The sequence below is a fragment of the Bos indicus x Bos taurus genome, chromosome 24, assembly GCF_003369695.1.
Source record: "Bos indicus x Bos taurus breed Angus x Brahman F1 hybrid chromosome 24, Bos_hybrid_MaternalHap_v2.0, whole genome shotgun sequence".
NCBI lineage: Eukaryota > Metazoa > Chordata > Mammalia > Artiodactyla > Bovidae > Bos > Bos indicus x Bos taurus.
In genome coordinates this window covers 61,404,519-61,428,298 of record NC_040099.1, presented here as the reverse complement: position 1 = coordinate 61,428,298, position 23,780 = coordinate 61,404,519, and the positions used below count along the sequence as shown (strand labels likewise).

The 23,780-nt window shown below is 43.8% G+C and overlaps 1 protein-coding gene across 1 annotated transcript in view; it reads right to left on the bottom strand.

Annotated features, from left to right (window-relative positions):
* The window catches only part of PHLPP1 (PH domain and leucine rich repeat protein phosphatase 1), a 232,065-nt gene that overhangs the window by 9,516 nt on the left and 198,769 nt on the right, over positions 1–23,780 (bottom strand). Inside the window, exons 11-14 of the mRNA XM_027525964.1 lie at positions 22,217–22,417; positions 18,939–19,101; positions 11,245–11,375; positions 7,720–7,824 (exon numbers count right to left, since the gene is read on the bottom strand). Coding sequence (XP_027381765.1) covers positions 7,720–7,824; positions 11,245–11,375; positions 18,939–19,101; positions 22,217–22,417 — 600 coding nt within the window. The remainder of the gene's footprint in view (positions 1–7,719; positions 7,825–11,244; positions 11,376–18,938; positions 19,102–22,216; positions 22,418–23,780) is intronic.

Genomic DNA, 23,780 nt, shown 5'->3' with positions numbered 1-23,780 from the left:
GGAGAAAATGACAAACTTACAGATACCAGAAGCTCAACAAATAGCAAGCAAAAGCAAGTGAAAAAGCTTAACTGAGGCACATCAAAATCAAATTGCTGAAAAGCGCAGGGATAAAGGCGGGGGTGGGGGAAATCTAAGAGCCACTTCCTTAGTTCCAGGAAATCTCAGGCCTGCCAGGGACAGCGGCCCAGAGGAGCAACCCCACGTCCAAGGAGCGGTGGCTGTGCAGGCGCAGGAGAGCCAAGAGGAGCCACTCCACATTCAAGGTCAGGAGGGGCGGTGGTGAGGAGATACCCCTCGTCCAACGTAAGGAGCAGTGGCTGCACTTTGCTGGAGCAGCCATGAAGAGACACCCCACGCCCAAGGTAAGAGAAACTCAAGTAAGATGATAAGTGTTGCGAGAGGGCAACAGAGGGCAGACAAACTGAAACCATAATCACAGAAAACTAGTCAATCTAATCACACGGACCACAGCCTGGTCTAACTCAATGAAACTAAGCCATGCCCGTGGGGCAACCCAAGACGGGCGGGTCATGGTGGAGAGGTTTGACAGAATGTGGTCCACTGGAGAAGGGAAGGGCAAACCACTTCAGTGTTCTTACTTTGAGAACCCCATGAACAGTATGAAAAGGCACAATGATAGGATACTGAAACAGGAACTCCCCAGGTGTTGGTTGGGGATGGAGCCAAAGCAAAAAGAATACCCAGTTGTGGATATGACTGGTGATAGAAGCAAGGTCCGATGCTGTAAAGAGCAATATTGCATAGGAACCTGGAATGTCAGGTCCATGAATGAAGGCAAATTGGAAGTGGTCAAACAAGAGATGGCAAGAGTGAACGTCGACATTCTAGGAATCAGCAAACTAAAATGGACTGGAATGGGTGAATTTAACTCAGATGACCATTATATCTACTACTGTGGGCAAGAATCCCTTAGAAGAAATGGAGTAGCCATCATAGTCAACAAAAGAGTTCGAAATGCAGTACTTGGATGCAATCTCAAAAACGACAAAATGATCTCTGTTCATTTCCAGGGCAAACCATTCAATATCACAGTAATCCAAGGCTATGCCCCAACCAGTAACGCTGAAGAAGCTGAAGCTGAATGGTTCTATGAAGACCTACAAGACCTTTTAGAACTAACACCCAAAAAAGATGTCCTTTTCATTATAGGGGACTGGAATGCAAAAGTAGGAAGTCAAGCAATACCTGGAGTAACAGGCAGACTTGGCCTTGGAGTACAGAATGAAGCAGGGCAAAGGCTAACAGAGTTTTGCCAAGAGAACGCACTGGTCATAGCAAACACCCTCTTCCAACAACACAAGAGAAGACTCTACACATGGACATCACCAGATGGTCAACACCAAAATCAGATTGATTATATTCTTGCAGCCAGAGATGGAGAAGCTCTATACAGTCAGCAAAAACAAGACCAGGAGCCGACTGTGGCTCAGACCATGAACTCCTTATTGCCAAATTCAGGCTTAAATTGAAGAAAGTAGGGAAAACCACTAGACCATTCAGGTATGACCTATGTCAAATCCCTTATGACTATACAGTGGAAGTGAGAAATAGATTTAAGGGACTAGATCTGATAGAGTGCCTGATGAACTATGGACTGAGGTTCGTGACATTGTACAGGACACAGGAATCAAGACCATCCCCATGAAAAACAAATGCAAAAAAGCAAAATGGCTGTCTGGGGAGGCCTTACATATAGCTGTGAAAAGAAGAGAAATGAAAAGCAAAGGAGAAGAGGAAAGATATAAGCATCTGAATGCAGAGTTCCAAAGAATAGCAAGGAGAGATAAGAAAGGCTTCCTCAGCGATCAGTGCAAAGAGATTGAGGAAAACAACAGAATGGGAAAGACCAGAGACCTCTTCAAGAAAATTAGAGATACCAAGGGAACATTTCATGCAAAGATGGGCTCGATAAAGGACAGAAATGGTATGAACCTAACAGAAGCAGAAGATATTAAGAAGAGGTGGCAAGAATACACGGAAGAACTAAAAAAAAAGATCTTCACAACCAAGATAATCACAATGGTGTGATCACTGACCTAGAGCCAAACATCCTGGAATGTGAAGTCAAGTGGGACTTAGGAAGCATCACTATGAACAAAGCTAGTGGAGGTGATGGAATTCCAGTTGAGCTATTTCAAATCCTGAATGATGATGCTGTGAAAGTGCTGCACTCAATATGTCAGCAAATTTGGAAAACTCAGCAGTGGCCACAGGACTGGAAAAGGTCAGATTTCATTCCAATCCCAAAGAAAGGCAATGCTAAAGAATGCTCAAACTACCACACAATTGCAGTCATCTCACACACTAGTAAAGTAATGCTCACAATTCTCCAAGCCAGGCTTCAGCAATATGTGAACCATGAACTTCCAGATGTTCAAGCTGGTTTTAGAAAAGGCAGAGGAACCAGAGATCAAATTGTCAACATCCATTGGATCATCAAAAAAGTAAGAGAGTTCCAGAAAAACATCTATTTCTGCTTTATTGACTATGCCAAAGCCTTTGACTGTGTGGATCACAAGAAACTGGGGAAAATTCTGAAAGAGATAGGAATACCAGACCACCTGACCTGCCTCTTGAGAAATGTATATGCAGGTCAGGAAGCAACAGTTAGAACTGGACATGGAACAACAGAGTAGTTTCAAACAGGAAAAGGAGTACGTCAAGGCTGTATATTGTCACCCTGCTTATTTACCTTATATGCAGAGTACGTCATGAGAAACGCTGGGCTGGAAGAAGCACAAGCTGGAATCAAGATTGTTGGGAGAAATATCAGTAACCTCAGATATGCAGATGGCATCACCCTTATGGCAGAAAGTGAAGAGGAAGTAAAAAGCCTCTTGATAAAGAGGAGAGTGAAAAAGTTGGCCTAAAGCTCAACATTCAGAAAACTAAGATTATGGATCTGGTCCCATCACTTCATGGGAAATAGATGGGGAAACAGTGGAAACAGTGTCAGACCTTCTGTTTTGGGGCTCCAAAATCACTGCAGATGGTGACTGCAGCCATGAAATTAAAAGACACTTACTCCTTGGAAGGAAAGTTATGACCAAGTTAGATAGCATATTCAAAAGCAGAGACATTACTTTGCCAACAAACGTCCAGCTAGTCAAGGCTATGGTTTTCCCAGTGGTCATGTATGGATGTGAGAGTTGGACTGTGAAGAAAGCTGAGCACTGAAGAATTGATGTTTTTGAACTGTGGTGTTGGAGAAGACTCTTGAGAGTCCCTTGGACTGCAAGGAGATCCAACCAGTCCATTCTGAAGGAGATCAGTCCTGGGTGTTCACTGGAAGGACTGATGCTAAAGCTGAGACTCCCGTACTTTGGCCACCTCATGTGAAGAGTTGACTCACTGGAAAAGACTCTGATGCTGGGAGGGATTGGGGGCAGGAGGAGAAGGGGACGACAGAGGATGAGATGGCTGGATGGCATCACGGACTCGATGGACATGAGTTTGAGTGAACTCCGGGAGTTGGTGATGGACAGGGAGGCCTGGTGTGCTGCGATTCATGCGGTTGCGAACAGTCCAACACGACTGAGTGACTGAACTGAACTCGGGGACAGAAGGAGAGCACACCCTGTGAGGAATGAAGGGGCAGAGACAGTAGGGCTCTTGTCAGAAACAAGGCGGAAGACGGAGCAGCAGTGTGTTCAAGACGGACACAAAGACTGTCAGCTTTGCTTCCTATACCAGTGAGAACAGCTCCCGAAAATGAAGGTGCAAAATGGACATTTTCAAATGCGCATACAAAAGACGGCACTGCGAGAAACAGGAAATATGTGGAGCAGAGGATGGCCTGCCAGATGGAGATCTGGTTCCACACAAATGAAGGAAGCGCGTTGGAAACGACACACAGGTGAGTATATAGAAACGCTTTCTTTTTCTTATTTTAAAAATCCCGTCAGGACAGTGCGTCTCGGGACTTCCCTGGCCATCCATGTAAGACTTGATGCCTGCACTACGGCGGGCACAGGCTTGACCCCTCACTGGGGAACCAGGATCCCACATGCTGCAGGGTGCAGCAGAGACACAAAGGAGACAGACAGTGGTTCAACAGGGGACACTCTGCCCCTGGAGTTGTCTTTGCTGATAATGACTGGGATGGGGGTGATGCTGGCATCCAGGGGGTGGAGGCTGAGGGTGCTGCTAAATATCCTACAATGCGCGGGACTCCCCATCCCTCCCCTGCTCTCCAACAACAAATAATTATCTGGGTCAAAATGTCAGTAATACTGAAGTTGAGAAATACTTTGGGAAATAACTGTTTAAAGTAAAAATTATAATAACGTATCCTGGGGTTTATGACAACAGCAGAGGTAAAGCGTGACAATAAGAGCACGAAGACGAGGAGAGGGAGTGGAAGTTCGCCACGTGTGCTTCTTGTTACACATATGAGAGGACGGACCATAACGAACAAGGTCAAGGTTATACCACAGACCCGAAGCAAACCACACGCACAGAGTAGAACCAGTGAGAACAAATGCGAGAGATAACAAGGAATGAGAAACAACCCAAAAGAATGAAGAAAAAGAGAATCAGGAACAGATGAGACAGAAGACAAATGTTACTTAACTGGCAGATTCAAACCTAACCACATCAGTATTTTATTAAGTATAAAAATGGTCTAGACACTTCCCAAAAAGATTCAGATTATATTAACAAGTAAGACTTAACCATAGGCTGCTTATAAGAAATATACTTAAAACATAAGGAGACAAATAGGTTAAAAGCAAAAAGGATTAAAAATGATATACAGTGGCCCCCTAAACAACACAGGTTCAAACTGCATGGGTCTACTTACATGCTAATTTTGTTCCCTCTAATACTACTATAGTCCTATACAATCTCTGCAAATGTGGAACCTTGGATATAAAGGGCTAACTGTAATGTGATGCATGGATTTCTGATGGTTGGTTGGTGCCTCTTATTCCGATGTAGTTGAGGGTCAACTATAGTACGCTAACACTGAACAAAAGGAAGCTAGAGCAGCTACATTAATACCAGACAAAGTATTTCTCAGCATGAAGAATATTACAGAAATAGTTGTTTTATAGTGATTAAAGGGTCAGTTCATCACCAAACTAACATTCTAAATGTTTATGCACATAATAATAGAGCTCTGAAATACATGAAGCCAAAACTGAGAGAACCACAAGGAGAAACCGAGAAGCCTCTAATCACAGTCCCTCAGGCGCTGACAGGCAGACAGAAGATCAGTGAGCACAGTCAAGGCTTGAACATTTTCAACAAACTTGATCTAAATGACAACCTACCCAATTTTTTTCCAAATGCACATAAAATATATACCATAATAAACCATATTTTGGGCCAGAAAATGCCTTAATAATTTTAAAAGATTCAAGTGATTCAAAGTATGTTCTCCAACCACACTGGGAAAATTGCTTAGGAAGAAATTTATAGCTCTAAATGCTTAGAATATTAATACCCTAAGCTCAAATCAGTGACCCAAACTTATTCCTTAAGAAGCTAGAAATTTACAAGCACAATAAATCCAAACAAGCAGAAAATAATAAAAATAAGAGCAGAAGTCAATGAAATAGAACACAGAAAGACAACAAAAAAATTCAATGAAACCAAAAGCTGGTTCTTTGAGAATTATCGATAAAACTGATAGACCTGAAACTAATTTGATCAGGATAAAACAGACAAATGACAAATTTATCAGGGATGAGAGTCAGGAGAGACATTACTACAGATCCTACAGGTGTTGAAAGGAGGGTAATGGTATATTATGGCCAATAAATTTGAAAACTAGATGAAAATGGATAAATTCTTTGACAGACATAAATTACTAAGGTTCATTCAAGAAGAAAGAGATAATCCTATATTAAAGAAATCATATATTTAGTTATAAACCAAGGAAAGCTCCAGGCCCAGGTGGAATTCACTGGCAAATACTAGCAAAAATTTAGGAAGAAATAATATCAAGGCTATAGAAACTCTTTCAGAAGACTGTGGAATCCTGAAGACAAAATACTCCTCAACTCAGTTTATGAGGTGAGGCCAGCATCACCCTGATATCAAAATCAGACACCACAAGAAAAAAATTACTGTGAATACAGATGTGATCAACAAATTAGCAGAAAACTGAGCCCAGCAGAATATAAAAAGGGTAATACATCATGACCACATTGAAACTTATCCTGAAAATGCATGGTGGATTCAACATTTTAAAATCGATACAATTCATTATCTCAACAGACTAAGACAGGAAAAAATATGATCACCTCAACTGATGCAGAAAAAGCCTATGACAAAAAATCTGATACACATATAAAAACTCTTAGCAAACTAGGAATAGAAGGACTTTTCCTAACGTAGTAAAGGAAGCCTACATTTTCTGTAATAAACTGTATCACACTCTCAGGGAAAGAGCAAAGGACTGACGAGTCAGACCCACAGTGTGAGTTCCACTCTGTTTTCTGACCTAAGGAAAAGTGGCCAGCGTGGCAGCCACAGTTCTTTTACTTCCCACGAAGGAAAGCGAGCCAGCAGTGCTCAGTCCCGGATGCCATTAGAATCACCTGGGGGAGGCTCTAAAGCATTCCGGTTTAATGGCCCTATGCTGGAGAATGTTCTTCAGTGCTCCTCACCTGACTGATTCTAATGCGCACCTGGGGTTGAAGGCCATTAGCTCTCCTGAGGTCGTCCTGCACTTTCCCGCTCCGGCCCGCCCGCTCCGAATGCGTGGTGTCCCCATCTATGCCTTAGCTAACTAAATGACGACTATTCTAATTTACAGGCTCCTTGGCTTTTCTGCCGCTGCTGTGCAGTCTCTCAGTCGCATCCGACTCTTTGTGACCCTTTGGACTGTAGTCTGCCAGGCTCCCCTGTCCATGGGATTCTCCAGGCAAGAATACTGGAGGGGGTTGCCATGCCCTCCTCCAGGGGGCTTCCCCACCCAGGTGTCACACCTACGTCTCCTGCATTGCAGGCGGATTCTTCACCCACACTGATTATCAGCACCCCTTCATAAAAACCAAGCCTGCAGAGCAGGATTACGATGATCAAGAAACCAACACTTGCATGTGAGACAGGGAAGGTTGGTGAAAAGAGGGAAGAGAAAGGAATTAAGATGGATAGGACCTGGTGGCAAGACAAGCAGCTGACATTATAGAGAGTGGACATCAAACTCCTGACAAGCTGACTGAGACTGTAAAACACAGCTCCACAGAAATGCTGTCAGCACCGTAAGGGATCGCAAGTAAGGGCAACCAAGGCTACTTCTGCGGCTTTCATACTATCCCTGTTTTGCTTGGTAAACAGGCTTCACGCCGTAAGGGATCGCAAGTAAGGGCAACCAAGGCTACTTCTGCGGCTTTCATACTATCCCTGTTTTGCTTGGTAAACAGGCTTCAGAGAAAGATAAAGGGGCTTTTCAAAAGAGCAGGGATGCATTTCAATACTCACGCCTTCTCTAAACACGGGAGTCTCACAGAGACATAATGTGTCAGTTACACTGTCTCCTAGCAACTTCTCTCACAAAGAGGGTGGGTGTGCTGCCAAGCAGGGCTGAGCTAATGTTCCCGCCTAAGTTATGCGGTGGCCTCCCTCTGGGGAAGCATGCTGGAATACAGGTGGCATGCGGATGTGTGTGCCAGCGACGGGCTTCTCTCTGCCCTGCTACGGTGGGGAGGCGGGCGGGCAAGTTCTCATTCCAAAGTTTCAACTTACTTGTTTTTCACCCCTGAAGCTTCGGTGTAGCCATGGCTCCACACGGCTGGAGCTCCAGAAGCATCTCCTGCCGAAGGTTGATCAATCTTGAAACAGCGGATATTACTGATCAGAGAAACGGAGGAGCCAGGAATCATTAAAACAGAACAGGTGCTCATTGCTACCTTGACCTGAGAAGCGAGACACACCTAAGCTCTCTGTACTTACCGTTTCTCACTGTGTTTGATGTGTCTGAAACATTTATCAGCAGCGAGAACTAGCTACTCATCGTAATGAAAACCCAGGGGCACGCACACAGAGCACAGAGGCCAGTTTATCAGCATCTGACGGCGGGCACTGAGCCTCCACACTCACCGCCCTGGGCGGCTGGGCTCTGCTGGGATGAAAGGCTCTCAGCCTTGGCATGAGAACACGAACTAGTGAAGTCAGGTGTGTTCTCACAACATGAAGCCCAGATGTGAAAAGAACAAAACCTCAGCTACAACCATACTGTGCTTGGGCAACGCGAGAGAGTTCTGCAACATTCATCCTCAAATCCAATACCTGCTCACATCACCCCCTTTACATATTTACGAAACATTACTGGGGACTTGCCGCTCCCTGACGCTTCCAATTCTTTCCTCACGGGCACAGCCAGCCACGCCGAGACCAATATCATAAAGTTATGAAATAAATGAGGGGAATTCAATAAATTTAATGTTAGCTACATACATATAAACGGGGAGACAAGTTCTTATCTCACCTTGGCTGTGGTATGCTATAATTGGTCCAACAGGACCCTGAACAGAAATATTAAGAGTAAACCCTCAAACGCAGTTCATTAAAAACCAGCCTACAAGAAAGGATTCAGTGCCCATGAACACGAAGTCATACAGATATGCGGCAGGTTCTTAAACGGCTGCCTACCACATGGCGAGGTAAATCCCTGTTTGTAAACGGCCACTAGTTTTTTCCCCTATTACTTAAGAGAAAGGGCATACAACCTCAACACCTAAACACTTCTGTCCTGAGACCAGGAATTTAAATTATCTGTTGGCATTCATTAACTCCAAAATATAATAAACACTGAATACCTTTCCCAAGAAGCAGTCAACTCAGAAATAAATCAACATCTAATAATATTAACTTTGATTCTAGAAATATTTGGTGGAATTTCTTTGAAATTTAAAACTATTTCATTAAACAGAAGTTTCTACTCTTAATTACCAGAAGGCTTTCACTTTTTCCTTTATCCTAAAAAGCTGAGAAACATAAATATCACAGATGGTGCCAATGGAAAGTTCTGAAATAAAATATCTCATTTTATATCAGTGGGATATATCCTCTTTTCAAACATATCAATAAAAGGGGTATTTAAAAAAGACCTGCTCTTGTTTGCTTTCCATATGGCCTGGTACCAGATTGATCCATGTACCATGGTAAGCAATGCACTGGGTTTCTTAAGGCATATCTTACAGCTTCTCACTGCATTTTTTGCTTACTTTTCTGAACTCTAGAGAAAAATGGAAGGTTGCTTTCTAAAGACATTTATACTTAAAAAAAAAAAAACAAACAGAAGAGAGAGCCTTTAAAGAACTCCATTCCCTAGGCTGATTATTAAAGAAAAGAGTAACCCTGTCCCCTGCACCCCAGTCCATTCCGGTGAAGCAGCACTCATCCCCCGCCTGGCTGAACAGTGTGACGGGCGGCCGTCTGAAGTGAGCTGGCGCGGGCTCGTGTGCATCCTGAGAGGAGGCTGAGGGGTCTGGGAGCGGCCGTCTGAAGTGAGCGGGTGCAGGCTTGTGTGCATCCTGAGAGGAGGCTGAGGGGTCTGGGAGCGGCCGTCTGAAGTGAGCGGGTGCGGGCTCGTGTGCATCCTGAGAGGAGGCTGAGGGGTCTGGGAGGGCCGTCTGAAGTGAGCGGGTGCAGGCTTGTGTGCATCCTGAGAGGAGGCTGAGGGGTCTGGGAGCAGCTGTCTGAAGTGAGCGGGCGCGGGCTCGTGTGCATCCTGAGAGGAGGCTGAGGGGTCTGGGAGCCGGAGCTTTAACCCCGTGGAGGGGTCACCACACGGACCGACATTGCCTTGTGGAGAACAGACCGGCCAGCCCTCGACGGGGGGCCTACGTTACATGTTAGGTGCGGGACCTCTGTGATTAAGGGGCCACAACTGTCTAGCTATTGAACAGAGGGCGGCACTTTTACCTGAAGAGCGCTGTGATGCCACTGTCTGTCACTAACCGTGGTAAGTCCGGGAGCGCAGCGCGCTTCACGGCGGGCGCTCTGGGCGCTCTAGTAACGTGTACTCTTCGGTAGAGAGTTTAACGGGCCCTGTCCTAGGCCTGTATAATAGTGGGGTCATTCCATTATCTATATGGTTCCGCATTTTTTTCTAATTACATCATGAAAATCTCCCCATGTGATTTTATACTCATCCTAAGTGTAATTAGAAACATCTTGATGACTATCCCTAACACATTTCTGATTATTTTTTAGAATAAAATTTTTACCACAGAAAACCTTGATTTAGGTATACAAATACTTTTAAAAGTCTGACACAGCCAATGGCTTTTTAAAAAAGTTATATAAATGGACAATTCTCCATTAGCACCAATTTGAGGGGAAAAATGTTATCGTTAAAATATTTTATTTAATATTTCCTTGATACATTAATAAAGCTGCACATTGATCTTTTCATGTAACTATCTGTACTTTGTTTATTAAATGTTAATATCCTTTGCTTATTTTCTGCTTGAATGAGTACTTAGCATTATTGACTCATACATAATTATATATAACATAAATAACAAAATCAATCTATATATACTGACTTCTCTTGTGATTCCCCCATTCTCTTTTTTGGCCTTCAAAGTTCTTTTCTGGTTTGTGAATACATTTATATGATCTCTTCTTTTAAAAATTATTTCATGTTATAGATTTAACTCTTTAATTTAGCTGGAGTTTATTTTGGTGTGCAATAGAAATTTGACTTTTATTTTTCTCCAAAGAGCTGCTTCCATTTATTAACAAATTTTTATACATTTTTAACACAAAATGACATTTCATATTTAACACTCAAAAGTTACCTGTGTAAGGATGAAATATGTCTTGATAATCCATATATTCTTAGTTCTGAAAAGTCCTTTAGACAGTGTGTAGACCACCCTCCCTTAAAGATGAAAAAACTAAGGTCTGGACACACTGAGGGGCCTGGGCTCTGCATCCTGGTAAAACAGTGGAGAGAGCTGTAGGTCTCCTGTGTCTTTAAATCTCCCTTCCTACTTTGTTTCCATTATTCTCATCTCCTTTTGTCTGGATACTTTCTCAAAAACTTTCTGGAAGGACATATGAGTATCCAATTATCTGAAAAAACTTTCTGGCTGTCCGTCCATCTTGGTGAACTACAGACTCACAAATCACTTCACTCCAAGTCTGTGCAGACAGACCATGTAAGTCAGACACCTCCCATCCCATTTCCTGTCTGCACTGAGCAGCAAGCATCCTCCTCAGGGAACAGGGCGGGGCTGCGGCGCCTCACAAGGGACTCACTTCAGCAGCTCCAGGGTTCTGTGGTCAAGGGCGAGCCGGGGGTTTCCAGTCAGGTCCAGCTCTTGCAGCTTCGGAGGCAGGTTTTCTGGTAATGTGACTTCGCTTAGCTCGTTACAGCTCAGGTCCACGCACTGAAGGAAAAGTGGAAACGAGAAGACGTGGTAAGTGGTTCAAGTGGCTCTAACGCTGTGCTGCAGGAGAACTGGTCTGACGAGTCACTGCACTATGACAGCGAAATGCAGGGACTGTGTCTGTCTGCTGTTCAGCCCTAAACATTTACAATGGACCAGGGCTTCCCTGGGCTCAGACAGTAAAGAGTCTGCCTGCAATTCAGGAGACCTGGGTTCAATCCCTGGGTTGGGAAGATCCCCTGGAGCAGGGCATGGCAACCCACTCCAGTATTCTTGCCTGGAGAATCCTATGCACAGAGGAGCCTGGCAGGCTACAGTCCATGGGGTTTCAGAGAGTCTGACGTGACTTAGTGACTACACCACCACCACCAGCCTTTAACACCTTAACACAATCAGTGTTAGAATTCTATATCTTTCTTTAGCCTATTAATATAAAAATCATAACTGTAGGTACAATTTCATTACATTTCACTTATTCTAGATCTGCACTCTCATCACCTTTGATAGCCTTAATACTTTCAACAGAAGTGCAAGAATTCACTTAATCTAAATGTTAATAATAGGGACATGGTCATCTCGTCCTTTTTGTTGTTTTTCCAATTACAAATAATGGTTGCGTGTCACCTGGACTCGAATGAAACTCTGATAACACTGCCTCGTAACGGGCTATTCTGATAGCATGGTCTGTATACATCAGCACAGAGAAAAGAACACACCACGCAGTGTCAATGCTTCTCCTGATGGTGATGAAACATGAGCTTAAGGACTGACAGGTGTGGGTAATGTAGAAGGCTAAACAGTTGACACAAACGAATTTGGAGGTCAGAGTATTAAGGGGAAAGATTAAAGACATTGTGGAACATCACTGAATTTTATGAAATTGGTTAGCAACATTTTTTAATGTTACCTCTAAAGATTTAATCTTTTACAATTCCATAGACATAAAATTGCTTCTTCTTTAAATTACCAGATTATAAACGAGTTCAGCGAGGTATCATTTATAAAGGTGACCTTGGGGAAAGCGATACAGATCCTAAGAGATGGGTTCACACACCAGCCCGCCCAGGCCCATCTGGTCACCAGTCCTGAACCCCCTGCAGCCAGTTCCTTGCCGTCTAGTTCCACCATCCTACGTTTGCCCTGAGGACTATGACCGCTTCCCAACTTTGCTTTCAGCCTCCCTTCCCTCTGATCCACTCCCCACGGTGCTGCCAGGGTGGTTTTCTGCTGTGGCTTGCTCTACCTCATTCCACTCCAGCCTCAGTCTTTCTGCCGCCCCCTGCCGCCCTTCAACCTGCGCCCAAGGTCCTCAGCTGGTCAGCTGTGGCCTTCAATCCGCCTTTCAGCACCTGCCTCCTCTCACTCGGTGTTCAGCTGTCAGAGTGAGCTCTCGCGCCAACCTGTTCCCACCTGTCTGTGCCCTGGCACACCGTCCTCTGTGAAGGGAACTCTTCACGCTACCTTGCTGCATCTCCTCCCACGTCTGATGCGTTTTTAGCACACTGCACAAAGCAGGAGCTCAAACGATGCTTTCACCAGAAGGAGAAACAAACAAATGAATGCCTACCACTTGGTAGGCACTTATTTGTTGACTGAATAAATGAACGGATCTTAATGGATCTGTTAGGATGGGAACTGCAATATACACGTTTAGGTTAAATTCAGTCTAGAGTAAGTAGCACTGCAAAGGAATTGATATGTTTTTAAATGTGACTGCTGCTGCATGAGAAGGTAACTCATTTCATTAAGGGCAGACTGAGTGGAGAAACACCCCTAATATAGCTGTGCACACTTAAGGAGGTTTATTCCTAAACATTACAGGACGCTGCTATCTGGTGGCAACCTCTGGTGCTAACACGGACAGTGAGTGCTTTGCTGACAAGCACGATTTCCTGCTCTTTTAATAGTCTTCCACAAATGCTTGTTGACTGAATAAGCAAAAGAAGAACTTCAATTTGTGAACGTGTTAACTGCTCCGTTGTGTCTGACGCTTTGCAATCCCATGAACTGCAGCCCACGAGGCTCCTCTGTCCATAGGATTCTCCAGGCAAGAATACTGGACTGGGCTGCCACTCCTTTCTACATTAATTTGTGAAGGCCCTTCCTTTTAAGTTTATACATGGTATCTCTGATTTTTCTCAACTGGGTTTTAGATTTAGGAAACCTTATTGGCAACACCTTGAAAAAAATGACCATCAAGGTAAAACTTTTTTCAAAAAAATCCTCAATCCACCAATTACTATTCCATTTCTGCAAACAGTAAATTCCCTTAAACACCAAAACTATTTCTAAAATCTGACTTTAATGAAACGCATCCTACATATAAGCTAAGCAATTCCTTTTCATCATTTCTTCTTAAAACTGGTTATGTGTGCCCTTGGGGATTCAGTGGTATATCACAGAGTTACAGGACACCTGGCCTGTGCTTCTGGGGGCGTCAGTGTTGCTTAGAAGACTGTGGAGCCTTCACTTTTATATCAAAACTAAAAGAAATGATAAAAGAGTAGAACACAAAATTAGCATGTAATTTTAGATCAGAAAGGAGACATCACAGAAGTTTATAGATGACTGCAGGCCATATTCTAGACTTCGGGGCGTATGATCTCACTTCTTCTCCCTGTGGATAGGAGACTGTCGAGAGCATGGCAGTGCCCACTTCCCAGCCAAGCTCTCTGAGGACGCACCGCCACAAGTGCTCCTCTCCCTGGGGCGCCTCTGAAGGGACGCTCTCCACACACAGGACTCTCAGAGGGCCAGCTGTCTACCTGCATGTACACACAGCCCACTTCATAAGATGCAAGCAGTATTTGTTGGAAAGGGAGTGGCTTTGTGTTTAAAAGACCTGCTGAAATAATTTTTCAAATTTGAGTTAAAAAAACAAACCAATCTGTCTGAGTTAACACTTTACCCTGACTCTGAGAGAGAGTGACTGTTCAGGCCCAGCTTTCCTGTGGGCTGTGTGGCCAGGGAGGCAGAGAGAAAAGCAGCTTCAATGGCCCTGTCCTGGAAGACACTGCTTCATGCCTTTTCCGCAGCTTTTGTTCCAAACAGGAATGGGTGCCAGATTCCCCAAATTTTAGAAGAATTCCTAAATAACAAATACCCAGACTCCAGGACCAGAAAGACAACTGTTTCTGCTTCCTGGTTTTTGGATATTTCAGTTTCTAGGTGACCTGTTGAGTCTAGAAGGTCAGCTAGCCCACCTAAACTGCCACCTAACTGGTCCCTGGTGTGTCTTTATCTCCCTTACCCTCCTTTCTGAAGAATTAATGCCTTTTCTTTCACCCACTTTGACCCACCACTTCCCCGTGTGCTTTGTGTTTATGACTGAGCTGGTTCTCTTGCCCTCATCCCACTTCAGAAACAACAAACATGGCTTGATTCCAAGGGAAATTCAACTTCCTGGATCCACTGTTCTCAAGAGTGTGGCATATTAAACACACTTCATACTCCATTTCCCAGGGAAAAAAGCAGTCCTAGAGATGACGTCCCTCGACTTATCCAATTGATTTATTACTTCACAGCACAAACATGAAAATAACCTTCTGGGAAGAACTTAAAACATTTTAAAATATGCTGTTCACCTAGTGGCCAGAATCAGGACCCTACAGGAAAACGAAAAATTTGACAAAAGTTGCTGGTATATGTTTAAATTTCATCTGCTGTGTCACACATTAATTTCACCTGCTTAAACCACACTTCAAAAATGGTAGGAATATGTCACTAATTGGAAGTAATTCAACGAGGAGCTTGGGTTTTGTTGCAAAGCTGCTACACTATCGATGTGGCGGCCGTGGAGTGAGGTGAGGGGCCCCTGGGCGAGAGGGGCTGAGGGCCGCCCAGGTGGCTCCACTGCTCCCTGGGCCGCCAGCACTGGGGGCCTAGACGAGGACGTCAGCCGGGACCAGCCAAGCCACGCCTGGCTGACGTGGTGACTCGAGGGCCAGGTTTTCCTCTCTAGCTGATTGACGGCGGATCTGTACCCAGAAGGAGGTGTATTTATTTTAGAATCAGAACAGAACACGACCTGCTCCAGAACACAGGACTGGTGGTGGGTTTCGAAGAAGGTGCCGAACAACGGTGAAGACAGTAATCCCAGGGAACAAAACTTCTGCGACTGGGTGCGCTTGAGTGCACCAGAAAACTCTACAAAATTAACTTTTTTCCTACTAACTTACATGACCTCCTGGCCCACATAGAGAATTTGTTGCCTGACGATCACTCTGCGAGATCTCGCTAAATGCACCAAAATGAGGCAAGCCTACACCTACGTTTTACCCAAGATTAGGGGAGGCATGTGGTCTCTGTTCTAGGGGTATGTGAATAATGGCCTAATTTTACAAGTTTCAAAAATTACATTTTAGTATATATATTTTAGTAAGAAAACTTGTTTATCCTTTTAAATGATAATTGGTTTTAAAGCTTTGGTAACAAAGCTGTGAACAAGCCCTCTCCTTTAATGTCTTAAGAGATGAGACTGCTCACAGAGAACTAGCTAAATACAACAGGACCTTATTCTTCTTTAACTTATGTTATCTCCTAATGTTTATAATTGCAATAATTTTAATACTTTTTATGAAACACCTTACAATTACTGTACTTTATTTTCAAGAAGCCTTAAGAATATAACCTAGGACTACTAGTGTCAGTCACTCAGTCACGTCCAACTCTTTGCCAACCTACGGACTGCAGCCTGCCAGGCTCCTCTGTCCACGGGATTCTCCAGGCAAGAATACTGGGGTGGGTTGCCATTCCTTGTCCAGGGGATCTTCCCTCCAAACCCAGGGATCAAACCTGGGTCTCCTGCATTGCAGGCGGATGGATTCTCACCATCTGCAATAAAATTCTGAACCACAATAAAATTTTAACATAGGCTAGAGTATTTCAACTCATAAAAAATGATTTCTTTTATATTAAAAACATGCTTTGGGGCTCAGTTTGCAGTAATGACTCTGGTATTTTATCATTTGTTTACAGCCACTACTTTTATCGGGAGCTTTCCTTTGATGGTTTAAATCTGTGTAAATACTTACACAGCTACTTAAAATAGTCTCATACGAAATATGAATGAGTTGTTTCTCATATGAAATAACACTAAAACATCAGCCCAGAGCTCTCACACACTGTAACTATTACTTTTCAACAACACTATCTGTCCAGGACTGCAAAGTTCACACTTTTGTATGTAAAGGATACTTGATACTGCTCATCATCGCCCCCCCGAAATAAAACCCCAACAACAAACATCTCTTGGTCATGGGACTGCTGGATCAGAAAGACTGGGCATTTTTAACATAAGGAAAATGCCAGGATATAATATCTGGGATTAAAAAAAAAAACTATTAAAAAATAATACCAAAAGTAAAGTTTTAAAAGTGGCTCTAGGACTTCCCTGGTGGTCCAGTGGCTAGGACCCTGCATTTTCACTGCCAGAGGCCTGGGTTTAAACCCTGGGGGAGGAACTGAGACCCTGCAAGCCACTGCTGCAGCTCCGGCCACACACCGCCCCCCGCCCCCAACAACGCAGAGGCTGCCAGCAGGGCACAGAGGGCAGATGCAGGGAAGGGGCGACATGAGACTCAACAGCGCTGATTTAAAGGCCGGGAGCCCAAGCAAGGGCCTAAGAGAAAGTCTGCTTTTGCAGGACAACATTCACATTGTGCAAAACCTAGTCAAAACTTGAAAAATGTAAACATCTATCCACATTTTAAACCAGATACTTAAAAACAAAAAAATCAACAGCTAAGAGTTCGGTAACATTAAACGACAGGTGCAGACAGTAAGAGCAGCACATGGGAGGCTAACCGAGAGGCGGGGTGCACAGGGCCCTGTTTAATGAGCCCCCGAGACACACCACACCCCCTCCCAGGATGGGCCGGCTAGCAGCCCCCGGCAGGCTCAGCTGTCAGCACAGCTCCTGTGCTGGAATCAGAGAAGCCTGTGCTTAAGTGACAGGCTTCCTGGATTCTGCTGATCATCAGCCAGAACAGTTGCTCCACATAATCAACATCAGAGCTGACCCCTACGGAGGCCTCGTCACTAATGATGGCCCACATTCAGTGCTCTCGCTAGAGTTCTTACTCCTCCCTCAGATGCTCTGCACGTTTTATTCCATTTCATCCTCACAGCAACACTGTGACTCTGTGCTGTTCTTTCCCTCATTGTACAGATGAGGGAACAGAACAATTAAGGGACTTGGAGCTGGAATCCAACTCCAGATATATTCCCTTCAGAAGCCCACCTCTTACCCACTGTAAAAGGTACTATAAAGTAAAAATAGAATACTTCTGGGACTTCCCTGGTGGTGCAGTGGTTAAGACTATGCCTCCACTGCAGGGGTCCGGGTTCCATCCCTGGTCGGGGAACTAAAATCGCGTGAGCCAGACGGCATGGCAAAAAAAAAAAAAAAAAAATTCTGTGAATTTTCAGTAAGTATTCCAAAATGCCACAGTCATATACGAGATTACAGTGCTCAAAGTAAAATACTTCATGGCCTAAAGCAAACACACACACACTTATCACATGGCTCGTACACACCTCAACCATGTAAATGTACTCCTGTGATGAAAAATCGTTCATGCTATTCAAAGTGATTTCAAACAGGATGACATTTGTTCCTTTTTAGGAGATGAGAATATATCCTGAGTCTATAACCAGAGTTTTTTTCCTTTATTAAGCATAAAACTAATAATCAGAAATGCTGAGACACAAATGTAAGAACTTCTTACTCTTTGCGCCCAAAAAAAAAAAACTGTTAGATGACGTTCCTGCTAGTGAACTGGTTTCGTCCTGTGAGACTGCCACAGTCATGAGGTGTAGAAAGCCTCTGCCACCAAGCTGCCGTCTTCACTGACACAGACCACCTTCTTTTTCAGCACCTCAGCTTCCTTGCCTACCAAATGGGAGATACTACTTGTTCTGCCAGCATCATTCAACTGAAGCGCGTGTCTGGTCTTTAAACAGCAGTGAGACTACATCTGCACAGGGACTTGCTACTACCCCACAGCGCCATGGGGATGCCGCTGTTTAATCGGGGTGTGGGGTGCAGGGTGCTGCTGGCTCTTTCAAACTCCTATCAAGCCTGGCTCAGTCTCTGAGTCTCACAGACACCCTGGAAAAAGGTGCGACAGGTGCTGTTAGACAGATGGGAACGAGTGAGGTGGCCACGCGGCTCACGTCCAGTCGCAAGTAGTGTTCGATCCCTTGTGACCCCACGGACCGTAGCCCACCAGGCTCCTGTGTCCATGGGACCCCCAGGCAAGAACCCTGCAGTGCGCAGCCGTTCCCTCCAGCAGGGCGTCTTCGCAGTCTCCTGTGTCTCTGCAGGCAGACTCTTGGCCTCTGAGCCACCTTCCCCACTCCCAGCCCAGGGCTTCTTGTTTACTGGTTTCCCACCTCGGCCAACTCAGCAGCGTGGCCCAGCAGCGAGGAGGGATGGAGCAAGAACAACAGAGGCGTCCTCACTCCAAGGAACCCGGCGGAGGGTGCCGGCATCCTAAGCCGGTGACTCACAGGAAGCATGTCTTCAGCCTGAGGCTGGGGGTCACGGCTCGGACCACATACCTTGATCTCCGGGAGCTGCATCACCTCAGGGAAGACTTCGATGCAGTTGGAGTGAGCTGTCACGGTGTGCATGCGCCTGCAGTTCATGATGGTCGTCGGCACGGCCTTTAGTTTATTCCCACTGAGGTCGATCTCTTCAAGTTCCTCCAGTTTCGCCATTTTACTAAAAAAAAGAGAAAATCCAAGGTGGACAAATCACAAAGTAACTAGAAAGAAATTTAAAAAGAAAATACTAATAATAGATAATGAGAACCAAAGGGTAATTTAGTCTGAAGATTCTTTAAAGATTCACTCGGAATCATTTTAACAAATGATTTGTTGAATCACTTTTTCACTACTGTTTTTGAGGATCAAAGTATTTTAACACCTCTTTTCTTAATACAGAGGCTTCCCTGGTGGCTCAGACAGCAAAGAATCTGCTTGCAATGCAGGAGATGCAAGAAACCCGAGTTCAGAAACCTGAGTTCAATCACTGGGTCAGGAAGATCCCCTGGAGTAGGAAATGGCAACCCACTCCAGCATTCTGGCCTGGAAAATTCCAAGGACAGAGGAGTTTGGTGGGCTACAGTCCATGGGGTCGCAAAGAGCTGGACAGGACTGAGAAACTAACACTTTTCTTACTACAAAACAAAAAGTCTTAGCTTCAACTCTTTAAATTGGCAACAACAAGAAAAACGGATGTCCTTTTCCTACTCTGCGTGTGAATTAAGATATCCTGACAACAATCACTTTGCTATGTGGCTTAGTCTGAACTGCAGTGAAAATCCTACTCGAATTGGTCAAAAGTCTGCGTTAATCCAGTATATGTGCTTTAAAGAGCTTAGTTTACGAGTAGGGTTTCTTTGTACTGGCCCTGAGACCTCAAGGGGATACAGAGGAGAAGCGGGAAGGCTTATATGAAGATATGCTTTCTCCTGAAACGCACTCCCCAAATTCCTCTGACATCACGTGTGATAACGAAGTGGTGCTGAGGAGAATGCTGACGGGCCACCTGGATCACCTCGAGACTGTCTGCGTTAGTGTGTCAGTCACTCAGTCGTGTCGGACTCTTCGAGACCCCACACACTGTAGCCCACCAGGCTCCTCTGTCCATGGAATTCTCCAGGCAAGAATACTGGAGTGGGTAGTCATTCCCTTCCCCAGGGGATCCACCCCACCCAGGGGTCAAACCCAGGTCTCCTGCATTGCAGGTGGATTCTTTACTGTCTGAGCCACTGAGAGACCTTCTAGCTGAGCCAAATTCAATCTGTACCCAAAGAAATTTCTCTCAACTTCTGCTAAATATCTACAAAGAAAGCACCTTTCTGACTTTACCTTAATAACACACCCTAATATAATTTCCCTGATAGCTCAGCTGCTAAAGAATCCACCTGTAATACAGGAGACCTGGGTTCGATCCCTGGGTTGGGAAGATCCCCTGGAGAAGGGAAAGGCTACCCACTCCAGTATTCTGGCCTGGAGAATTCCATGGACTATACAGTCCATGGGGTCTCAAAAGAGTTGGACACTACTGAGCGACTTTCACGTTGAATATAATTTAACGTTTTTGTTTAAGAATGTCTTTTATTGTTTAATCTTAACCTATAGTCTAGAATTAACATTAGTTACATAAATCAATAATTACAGTAACCAAATAAAGAAAAATTCCAGAGTTAGGGGTTTCCTTTATTTTCTGTAAATCTAGAGGGAGAAAGTTCCCCCGCCCCACCCGCAGCCCCAGATGCATCCATCACTCCTCTGACCCCTTTTCCACCTTGGGTGATGCCGGAGTCTTAATAGGCACCACAGTTATTGGTACCTCACCTGCCTGCTGCAGTTTCACTTGTCACAATAAACCATCCAAACAATTTAGCGAGAAACCCTTTATTGCCCTTCTGTTCTCTCTCAAAAATAAACGTTACTTTATTTGATTACTTGAGATATATACCAAAGATACAAGAACTAAGTTTTTACCTGATGAAATCAGATCTTTTAATATCATAAACATTCAACATGGTGTTAGGATACGCTACAAACACCCCTGTATGTACAGACTGTGAAGTAATCCATCTCTGACAGCCTGAATTTGTAAGAGATTGTTATTTGAATATGTCACATATTTTGAAAAGAAATGGGAAGAAATCAATAAGCAACAGGCATGAAAAAAGATTCAAAATATGGAAATCAGGCCCAAGGAAGAAAATGTTAAAGAAATTTCCATGCCTCAACATAGAATGAAGGTGGGAAAAAAACCAAGTTTCTGTATTTAGGGCGGTCATCAGTGGCCTGGGTTGCGCGGGGGAACCCTCAGAGCTTGAGGGGACAGCCATGCTTGGCCTCTAACCATCTCAGAGGACAGGGAGCCCTTTCAGGGGTGTTATTCTTATGGGACCACCATGTTTTCTTCTAAAAATATCACCTCATTCCATAGTAAAAGAAAAATACATAACAATTAAAAAGAAAAAAGAAAGAAAAACTTAAACATTAACATCAAATGATTGGGAGAAAATAAATGTATACTACAAAATAAAGCAATACTAGGAGTCAGTGCATACCTGGGCCTCCCCGTTTTAGTAAGGTCTTCAACAGACTGCTAACCTTGATGGCCACAGACGGAGGCTGTGCCAGTATTCTGCTTTGCCCAATGCTAAGCTGCAGTTAACAGCAGAATACCCAGGGGTTAGTGTGTGCTTCTTTGGTGTGTGGATGTGAGTTCTCGGACCTGACTTGTTAAATGGATAAATGCCAATGACAGAGAAGCAGAGTAAGTCCTCCACGGCAGGCTCAGTGTGCAGATTCATTCAAAGCAAGATACAGTGCTACTGTTTCCCAGATTACAAATTCAAATTAAAATAGACTTAAAAGTGGAATTTTCTGAGAGCCATAAATTATTTCCAGTGTCACAGTTTCTATGATCAAATAAGCCACCACTGCTTTTTATACCATAAACACAAATCCAAAGCTATTAGCTAATTAAGAACCTTCAGGTTCCTAGTTAAGGTTCTAATTCTCACTCGCCATACTGTTAATTTTTTTAATTAATCAAAAGAAAAAACATACCTGTAAATAACATACTTTGTTTCAAAATCGTAAGAACAGTCTAGCAACTGGGTCCTTGGATACATTCATATTAGAAAAATAAACACATTCCTTTTTAGTGGAATGTTGATAATGGCTTATAGAAAAGAGGAATAAGCTTTACACTATTTGGAAACTAAACATTTTCGTTTTTGCCTTTTCATCTATGAACCCATTTTCAGAAATGCAATGAAGGATGTCACTCTGCAATCTTCTTTTACCTTGCGGGAAAACTCTGAAGTCGGTTGTAGGCCATGTGAAGAACCTTCAGATGGGGGTGTCCGGTTAACAAGGACACACATTTATCTGTGAGGTTGTTGTTCGTCAAATACAACTCCTGTAAGATGCTGTTGGTCTCCTCTGAAAGTGTGGCTGGAGGGAGGGTTTCCAGTTTGTTTGCAGACGCATTCAGGAATCTCAGGCTACGATGACAAACAACAAAATCGTGCTGATAAGCCAGAGCTCCACCCCAGAATTCTCAACAAATCTAGAAGTTTCCTGTCAGATACCCACCATACTGGAAACTGGGTTTAGAAACACGAATTTAAAGATAGGTTTTAGCTTTGGCAGGCATATAGATATATGACTCCACAATCTATACTGAACACAATAATTACCTAAATGTGTTAACTACAAAGAGATAGAGATCAATTTTGTTTGTTTGTTTTTCCTGGTCACACTGTGTGGCTTGCAGGATCTGAGTCCCCTGACCCTTGCGCCTTGCAGTGGAAGCATGGAGTCCTAACCACTGGACTTCCAGGGAATTCCCTAGAAATAAATTTTTATGGAAGTACAAAAGAAAAAGGAAGTCATATTTTATAGCTGGTGGGGAGTAGAAAGGAAAGTGATAAGGTAAAGCTAATATTCTGTCTTAAGAAAGAGAAACACAATTGCCTATTTTAAAATAAAAGTTTTCATAGCAATAAAACAATTAGATGTTAGATCACAATATAACTAAATCACATAGTGACTAAGTCCTTTTCAGCATGCTGTATAAACCATATTTTACTGACATATATTCACAACTGCAAGAGATAATTTGTTCTGTAGTAAAATAATGGAATACTGTATAGTAGTGAAAATGAAGAACTACATGTATCAATAGGATGGAAGATAACAGGATACACTGCATGACTCCATAATTACAGAGTTCAGAATCAGGCAAAACTAATATACAATATTAAAAGTCAGGGAAGGGAGGCAGTGTCTAGAAGATAGCTTCTAATTTTTCCAGTATGATACCGCTCTGGTTCTCACTCTGGGTGCTGGTCACATGAGTGTGTTCACTTTGAAAATGTTTATCAAGTACTATACTTGCAGTAGAAGGAAATGGGCTACTCACTCCAGTCCTCTCACCTGGAGAATGCTATGGACAGAGAGCCTGGCGGGCTACAGTCCATGGGGTTGCAAAGAACGGGACACGAGTGAGCAACTGACACGTTCATACTTATGGTCCCATTTCTGTATTTATATTATACTTTAATAAAGTTTACATGGAAACACGTATTAATATACACTATCAGTAACCCAAATGACAGTGTGAACAACAGCTAAACTATGAAGAATGTTTTTATACTTGAGATAACTAAAACTGTCAAAAACTGTAATACTTCCTTAGTTACTGTGAAACACAGATAAATAGAAAATGCAAAGCTGGAGAACTGAAACAGAATCCTTGCTGGGATCAGGCTCCCAGTCACTGAAAAGGGAAGCGAAGGGCGGAGCAGGACCTGGGCAGACAGACAACCCTGCTGCATCCCGGTGATCTCTACCACGGGCGCTCCA